Consider the following 9,449-nt stretch of genomic DNA (forward strand, 5'->3'; position numbering starts at 1 on the left):
GTGTGAAGGAATCTCTTGAGGTCTAGCTTGTTAAAGATTTAACTCCTTACAGAAATAGAAAATATTTCATCAGAATATGGACTTGTGGGAACCAGCAGTTAGCGTAATGGCTATGTCGCTGGACTCCCACGGAGTTGACCGCTGCTGGGCCCAGTGGCTTAGAACTCACGCTGGGCACGTGTGCGTGCGTGCCCAAGATCCCGAGAGGAGAATGGAGGAGAAGGGATTGCGGCGTGACCATCCTCTCTGGGGGGTGATTTCTCGCTTTCTGAATCTCTGTCTCTCTCTGTCTGTCTGGCGAGCGCACGTGCCCTATAGCAAAAAAAAAAAAAAATACTCTCCAAAAAAAGGGAATAGGGACTTGTAAGACAGGTCTATAAATCAAACTAATTTTTGGTAAATCTTGGCTAAGGTGATGCATATTACCTATAATCGAACTTTCTAACTATGTAGTGTTTTTGCCATAGGGCGGCCGCCACCACGCCCAAACTATGTAGTGTTTTCTAGAGCAGTGATTTCATTTAACTAGGAGTAAGTGTGCATACTTAAATTGTGAAAGTGAAGCAGGCAAGAGCTCAAAACACCACCCTGCTACTGTTCTGTAAATCATATATAGAATGAATGGAATGATAAGATGTCATGAGAGCATGTTACATATGTGTATGAGTGAAGATCAATTACACACAACTCAAAGAAAAGGTTATTTATAGAGAAAATTAAATCATCACAACTATTTGATAATATGTTAATGTACTTACTAAAAGTTTTTTTTAAAACACAGTTCAACAACCGTCCTCTTACTTTCTTATTCCAGCTATGTACACCATATATTAATAGATTCACAAATTACCCAAGCAGGAAAAAGCAACCCTATTAATTTCATTATAGGATTCATTTATAGTAACACTTTATTTTTAATTTTTATTTTGCAAATTTGTAACATAAATATGTTGCTTTGAACAATTCATATTAATACTAGGGTACTTCAAAAAGTTCATGAAAAAATGGAATTAAAGTACAAGTTTATCTTGATGGAGAAAAAAATTTAAATCCATGCATGGTTTTTTCATAGTATGTACTTTCCATTAAATTTTTAAAGATCTCAACAGTACTGGGGACCAGCAGTTAGTGTAATGGCTATGTCGCTGGACTCCAATGTAGTCGACCGTGGTTCGAGTCCCAGACCCAGTGACTTAAAACTCACGCCGGGCACGTGTGCGTGCATGCCCAAGATCCCGAGAGGAGAATGGAGGAGAAGGGATTGTGGCATGGCCATCCCCCCTGGGGTGTGATTTCTCGCTTTCTGTCCTCTGTCTGTCTGGCGAGCGTATGCGCCCTATAGCAAAAAAAAGAAAACTCTCCAAAAAATAATTAAAAATAATTAAAAAGAAAAAAGATCCCAACAGTACTTTACAAATAATCTTTTTTTTTTTTGAGAGGTTTTTGCTCTAGGGTGCATGTGCATGCCAAAAAGAGAGAGACAGAGACAGAGAGACAGAAAGCGAGAAATCACCCCCTGGGGAGATGGCCACGCCACAATCCCTTCTCCTCCATTCTCTTCTCAGGATCTTGGGCACATGCACACATGCACTCGGCATGAGTTTAAGCCACCGAGTCCAGGACTTGAACTGCGGTCAACCACGTGGAAGTCCAGCGACATAGCCATTACGCTAACTGCTGGTCCCACTTTACAAATAATCTTAAAAGAAAATGTTGGAGCCAGCAGGTGGTGTGGTGTTTAAAGTGCTGGACTCATACGTGGATGACAATGGTTTGAGTCCTGGACCTGGTGATTTGCTTTCTCACTTTCTTTCTTCATCTCTGTCTGGTGAGCACATGTGCCTTATAGCAAATTTAAACTAATAATAATAATAAATAAATAAAACTGAATACATAATTATTTTTTAAAAAAAGAAAGAAAATGCTTTGGTCTGGTCCCATGGCCGTTGATTAAGGGAGCCATGGATGACTACATGGTTCAAATCCTAGCCCTGAGGTTTGAACAACATGCAAGGTAGGGGCCAGCAGGTGATGTAGTGATTAAGTTGCTGGAGTTCCATGTGGTCAACTGTTGTTCAAGTCCCAAAGCCAGATGCTTGATACATGCCAGGTGCATGTGTGTATGTGTCCAAGATCCCAAGAGGAGATTAGAGGAGAAGGGATTGTGGCATGACCACTTTACCAGGGTGTGATTTGCTTTCTGTCTTTTTGTCTTTCTGGTGAGTGCTTGCGCCCTGTGCAGGGTATGTATGCATCTTCACCCAAAATATCAACAGCATGAAGAAATGGAGGAAAAGAGATTGAGGTATGACCACTGAGGTATGATCCCTCTCTCTCATCTCTGCCTCTTTCTGGTGAGCACATGTGCCCTCTAGCTTATAAACAAAAGCAAACACAAACAAAAAAGAAAATGTTTTAATACTTGGTCATAAGCCATGAAATATTTAAATCTATACTCATATTTCTACTTGAGAGAAATATTATATGATTTTCAAGAACAGATTTTCAATCATAAAATTATGATTTTCAATCATAAAATTATTAGATTGTGAGAAAAGTCACATGCATTTTTGCACAGAAAAACAGAAAAAATACATCATGACTTTTCCAACAACCCAATGTATCAATTAAAAATTTGTGTAGGAATATACAAGAAAAGAAATTCAAAAGAAAAAGTAAAGATAAAATTTCTGACTGCTGAACAATCTCTTGCCCGTGTATTTTTAAAAGAGATAATTAGGGATATTAAGTTCTCAGAGTGCGATATTTAATTGTAGTACATATATTTTAAATGGTGATCTCATTATCCCTCCTCTCTAGACCAAACTGTGTAACTTATCCTTGTGAATTTTATATCCCTCCCTTTCTGAATTTATTTCCACTACTCCAAAGTTCCAAGCAGAGTCTCTTCCTTTAACCTGCAACATTTTCTCAACATTTTCTTCCCCACTCTCTACAAACAGGAATCTTTAAGCCAACCAACTTCTAATCATCCAGTAGATCTCAACTCAGATAAGATTTTCATACTTTAGAAATACATCCCAGACTCCTCTCCTTACTATACAGAAAAGCAAAAGTAAACAAAACAAAAGGAGGGTTAGATGTCCCTCCTGTTCCCAGAGCACTCTGAACTGATCTCTACCATGGCACTTAACATACTGTATTAAATAGATCTATTGTAATTCTCTGTCTTCCTGTTCCCCTCATCTTAATTTAACTATAAGCTGCTGGAGAGCAAGAACTTCTTTTCTTTATTTTAAACTTGTATCCACAGTATTTAGCACATAGTAGGACACTTAACTATTTGTTGAGCCAATGAATGTTATCTGTTCAGAAATTTTCATATACTTAAAACAATTTATTTATCTGTTTGTTTGTTTGTTTACTCCATGAGCAAGAGAAACAGAAAGAGTGGCTCCAACAAGGTCTTGACCTCATGATCCAGCCCCAGATCAAGGGCAAATGAATGCCTGTTTTCAGAGAGGTCTCTGGACTTGAACAGTGACTTTCCCATGTGGGACTGACTTATAGAGCATGGAGTTTACAGCTGTACCATCATCTAAGCCCCATAGATTTTTCCATATTTGCAATGGTTTACCTTTTTTCCCAGGGATTGAGTCTTCTCATCTTCAAGTACTATTGAATAATTAACACTGGATTTGTTTCTTACTTCTGTAGCTTCTAAAAAACAACCAAAAAATATAGATATAGAACATTAAAGAAATATTGAAATCTAAGTCATATAATTAGTCAAACACTGAAAATGCTCTCTATAATCATGGAATTTACTCATTTTAACTTACTTAAAATACTATAATAAAATTCACAGCCAAAATTCCTATTATCATTGTAATAAACATATAAAGTATCTTTAGATTTTCTGGAGGCAGATCTATGTAATATGAAATGTTTATTAAAAATCATTATTTGGCATTTGCATTTGAAAATTTTCATTGATTCTGAAAACCTGAAATCAACATTTTATAGAAAGCATGTAAGTATTAAAAATTTGAGGAAATTCTTAGACTACATCATACTACAATGGAACAAATAGAGGTTCGGTAAAACATCATCAATACAACCATTTAATTTTTTAAAGAATTATTTTTATTCAATTTTATTCATAATGTATTTTTTTATTTGACTGGAGAGAAACACAGAGAGAGAGAGAGAAAGTGAAATAGCAAGCCACAAGATCCGGAACTCAAACTACAGTTACCCATGTGGGAGACTAGTGCCTTAACCACCACACACCTGCTAGTTCACAACCATTTCTTTAATCTTGTTTTAATTTTAACAAACTTGGGCTGAATAGTAAACAATAAAACCAGAATTCAACTCTAGGCCATATGACTTAGGAGTCTGTGCTCTTTACCATCTGTTCCTTAAATAGGAACAATAACAACCAAGAACTACAAATAGGGGAGAATACTCTATTTACAACAGAAAAAAAGTTATACTTAGGGGGAAATTAACAAAAAAGACACAAGGCCATCAATAATGAAAACTTAAATTTTATGAGATGGTAATAGTATCTGCACAAATGGAAAAACATGGCATTAGGATATATATATTCTTCCAAATATAAATTAAATACAATTCCAATTAGAAAGCCTACAGGGGTCTTTTAACCTAATAAAATAATTTCAAACTGTATATGAAACACTATGTATCTGAAAATAGACAAGAAATTAACATTTTAAAAAATAGGGGCTGGCAGGTGGCATGATGGTTAAGAGCATTGAACTCCCATATGGCCAACCACGGTTCAAGTCCTGGACCTGAAGCTTGCTTTCTCACTTTTCCTCTCTCTCGCTCACTTGTCCTGTGTCTCTTTGGTCAAATTAAAACAAACAAATAAATAAAGTTAAATAAAATAATTATTAAAAATAAAATGGGGTCAGCAGGTGGCATGGTGGTTAAAGGTGATGGACTCCCATGTGGCTGACCACTGTTCGAGTCCCAGACTGGCTTGCTCGCTCTCTCTCTCTCTCTCTGGTCAAATTAAAATAAATAAATAAATGAAGTTAAGTAAAATAATTATTGAAAAAAATAAGAAAATAAAACTTGCCTTGCTGGATTATTAGAACATATTATAAAGCTACTAAAGTCAAATCAACATGGTATTGGAATAAAAATAGATGAAAATATCTCTAGGACAGAACAGACAATCCAAAGACCAATCCCAAGATTTATGAGAACTTCAAAAGAATTTAAAATTTACAAATATAGTGTTCCAATTCAATAGAAAAGATAGATTAATAAGTAGAGTGGGCTCTGACTCTCCCACCCACATGTCCTACCTAGTCTTCCAGGTGTGTACTTTCCAACTCCTTCCTGCCCCACACCCTATCCTTTGTCTCCCTGAGTTCTACAAGCTAGTGCCAGACCCAAGATGATCAGAGAAGTGAGGAGAGTGAGCTGCTCCAGAAGAAATGGACTAAGGCTCCAAATCCAACTTCCCTCCAGTTTGTCCTGATCTGCCAGGTGTTTTTTGTGTTTTTTTTTTCCTTTAAGAAGTATTTGTCTTAGGGCATGTACGAGGAGAGAGAGAGAGAGAGAGAGAAATTTAGTCAGAGGGAAAATGAGAAATCTGCATTTGAGCTGTGAGCAATCCCTTTTAGGGGGCTAAGACAACTGAAGAGTTTCCGCTCAGACTTCACCCTCAAGACCCCAAATTCACCAGACCGATAGGATAGGGAGAGAAAGAGAACTGCAGAGAGATTGTAGATCACCTCCTCCTGCACAGTTCTGAATGTTCAGATTTAACTTCAAGAAATTAGGAAGAGGGACTGGCAGTTAGCGTAATGGCTATGTTGCTGGACTCCCACGTAGTCAACCGTGGTTTGAGTCTCGGACCCGGTGGCTTAAACTCACGCCGGGCACATGTGCGTGTGTGCCCAAGATCCCGAGAGGAGAATGGAGGAGAAGGGATTGCGGCGTTGCCATCCCCTCTGGGGGGGTAATTTCTCGCTTTCTATCTCTCTGTCTCTCTCTGTCTGACGAGCGCATGCACCCTATAGCAAAAAAGAAACCTCTCCAAAAAAAAAATGTTAAAAAAAAGAAAATGTCTCGGGACCAGCAGTTAGCATAATGGCTATGTCGCTGGACTCCCACATAGTTGACCGCAGTTCGTGTCCCGGACCCGGTGGCTTAAACTCACGCCGAGCACATGTGCATGCGTGCCCAAGATCCCAAGGGGAGAATAAAGGAGAAGATATTGTGGCATGGTCATCCCCCCTGGGGGGTGATTTCTCGCTTTCTGTCTCTCTGTCTCTCTCTGTCTGTCTGGCGAGCGCATGCCCCCTATAGCAAAAATTCTCTCCAAAAAAAAAAAAAAAGAAAATGTCTCTCTCCCAAGGGAAAAGAACAACTCCTCATAGACAGACAGTACAATGGAACTTGTGGAAACGACAGATAAAGAATTTAGAATATTCATAGCGACAAAGCTAATAGAGATGCAAAAGAGAGACAATGAACTCCAGAAGATACAGGAGAAGAGTCAGTGAGTTCCAGAAGGTGAGGTAGTTCTTGCATGAGTTAAAAGAGGAAATGCACACCATAAAAAATAATCACATGCAATTGTTAGTGATGAAGGCTGTAATATAGGAAATCAAAACCTCTCTTGAAAGTATTAAAAGCAGATTAGATCATGCAGAAGATTGAAATGCAGAAGATTGAATCTCGGATGTAGAAGACAGAACCTCTGACCTGGAAAAATTCAACAAAAAGACTGAGAAAATAACCCCCCAAAATGAGAATAACCTATGAGTAATACTAGATACCATTAAATGTGCAAACATCTGGATCATCAGTATCCCAGAAGGTGAAGAAACTAATAAGGTTATTAATAATCCTTTCCATGAAATTCTGGAAGAAAACTTTCCAAACCTAGAGACATTCAAATATCCAGACCCAAGAAATACGAAGGACCCTACAAAGCATCAGCCTTGTTGAGTGAAAAACAATTTCAACTAAGAATTCTATATCCAGCAAAATTATCCTTCATATGGGAAGAAAAGACAAGAACATTCTCAGATAAGCAAAACCTGAAGATATTTACCAACACCATTCCAATTCCCAAGAAGTTCTAAAGGAAATGCTATATGGAAAACTAAAGACAGACACACAAAGATAAGAGTCCAAAAAACAACAAGGAAAATGGCCAACTTAATGATAGGGACAAGTCCAGACTTGAATGTTAACTTCCAGAATTTAAACAGAAAGATTGGACCACAACGGATCAGAGGTTAATTAAATGAGACTGAACTGGTGAAATAGAACTTACGACTTTTTACTAAAACATGACTGATTTTCTCCTATGCTTTGTTTTTCAGATTTAAGGTTTCTTTCTATTCTCTCTTTTTTTTTTTTTGGAGAAGTTTTTGCTATAGGGTGCATGCATTCTCCAGAGAGACACAGATATACAGAGAGACAGAATGCAAGAAATCACCCCCCAGGGAGGATAGCCACACTGCAATCCCTTCTCCTCCATTCTCCTCTTGGGATCTTGGGCACATACACACATGCACCCAGCGTGAGTTTAAGCCAGTGGGTCCGAGACTCGAACTGTGGTCAACTACATGGAAGTCCAGCGACATAGCCATTATGTTAACTGCTGGTCCCTCATTATTTTTCTATTCTCTTAAGTTGTTCATCTACCTACTATTTGAAAAGAATCCTAATCTTTTACCTGGCTTTAAGTCTTAAGCAAATTTCTCTTAAGATTTTGTGATTTTAATTTACTAAAGCCAAAACTGCTTTTCTTGACATGAAAAAAGTGCATTAAAAAATACCTATTTAATGGCCACAGTAAGCTAAATAGCCTCAGCTAGGTGCTACTTTATAGTTCATTCTACTCATTGAGTTTTACGCCTAAAGTCAGACATGTATTCACAGATATGTATATATCAGCTGAACTTGCTAGTGAAAGTATTTAATTATTTTTTTTTTGTATATCAGTAAAATATGGGGAAAAAAAGAGGCATGGAAAGCAACTGTAGATACCAGAGACAGTGTAGGAGGAGGATGGGAAAAGGCAGAGGGTGAGAAGTAGGAAACTGGGACCAGCAGTTGGTGTAATGGCTATGTCACTGGACTCCCATGTAGCTGACCACAGTTCGAGTCCTGGACCCAGTGGCTTAAACTCACATCGGGTGCGTGTGCATGCATGCCCAAGATCCCGAGAGGAGAATGGAGGAGAAGGAATTGCGGCATGGTCATGCCCTCAGGGGCGGGGGGCGGGGTGATTTCTCACTTTCTATCTCTCTGTCTCTCTCTTTCTGGCAAGCGCACGTGCTCTACAGCAAAAAAACTCTCAAAAAAAAAAAAGAAGTAGGGAATGGGAGGGGGTGCAAAATAAACAAGAATAAGAAAGGAAAAATTATTCGTTGATGATAACATGTATATCATTGATTAAGCCAATATATAGTATATTCTGGATGGAAAAATCTCATTTTGTATGCTGTGATGATGTACAGTGAACAAGTGTAAAATAAATCAATTTAAAAAAAGAAACTCAGGGGAAATTCTTGGAGACATTGGATTAAGTAAAGATTTATTAAATAAGACCCCCCCCAAAACCCAAGCAATAACCCTGAAAATAGACAAGTGGGACAACATCAGACTAAAAAGCTTATGCAATAATTAGCATGAAGAGACAATCCTCAGAAAGGGAGAATATATTTGCAAACTATGTATCAAATAAGGGACTGATAACCAGAATATACTGGGAACTAAAGCAGCTTACCATCAGGGAAAAAAAAAAAAAAGAACAGTCTTAAAAAACAATGATATCCTGGGAACCAGCAGTTAGCGTAATGGCTATGTCACTGGACTCCCACGTAGTCGACCGCGGTTCATGTCCCAGACCCGGTGGCTTAAAACTCACGCCGGGCGCGTGTGCGTGCGTGCCCAAGATCCCGAGAGGAGAATGGAGGAGAAGGGATTGCGGTGTGACTATCCCCCCTGGGGGGTGATTTCTCGCTTTCTGTCTCTATGTCTCTGTCTGTCTGTCTGGCGAGCGCACGCGCCCTACAGTGAAAATGGTGTCCAACTACTGCAGGGCCTTTGTGATGAAAATGCCAGGAAAGATTTGAAGACCCTACCAGCTTTTCCAATGAAAACACTTCAGGAACATGCATCCCATGCTTACTGTGAAGACAGAGTAATTGAACATTATTTGAAAATCAAAGGAATGACTCAGGATCAGGCTATGGTTGGTATATGAAAATAGTGGAAGCTCTCCCCACTTACAGAGTACATTATTAAACAGTAAAGGATAAACAAGGACTTCCTTGGTGGCTTGGAATTAGTTATAAAGGAACTGGTCAATATGACATACAAGATAAGATGAAGCCTCGGAGAGTGTGCAGAACCTTCCACTTTCAGCTCCCTTCTCTGCCACCATTCCTGGCCCTTTGCCTGGTGGTAGTGGCAGGCCAAAAGAA

At 38.7% G+C, this 9,449-nt stretch overlaps 1 protein-coding gene across 1 annotated transcript in view; it reads right to left on the minus strand.

Annotated features, from left to right (window-relative positions):
• Nucleotides 1-9,449, minus strand: part of POLN (DNA polymerase nu) — a 280,130-nt gene that overhangs the window by 197,717 nt on the left and 72,964 nt on the right. The window contains 3 exon segments of the mRNA XM_027773586.1: nucleotides 1-42; nucleotides 791-794; nucleotides 3,599-3,678. The exon segment at nucleotides 1-42 is cut by the window's left edge and continues 434 nt beyond it. Of these exon segments, the coding sequence (XP_027629387.1) occupies nucleotides 1-42; nucleotides 791-794; nucleotides 3,599-3,678 (126 nt within the window).

The sequence above is a fragment of the Tupaia chinensis genome, unplaced genomic scaffold (genome assembly GCF_000334495.1).
Source record: "Tupaia chinensis unplaced genomic scaffold, TupChi_1.0 Scaffold000360_1, whole genome shotgun sequence".
Lineage (NCBI taxonomy): Eukaryota > Metazoa > Chordata > Mammalia > Scandentia > Tupaiidae > Tupaia > Tupaia belangeri.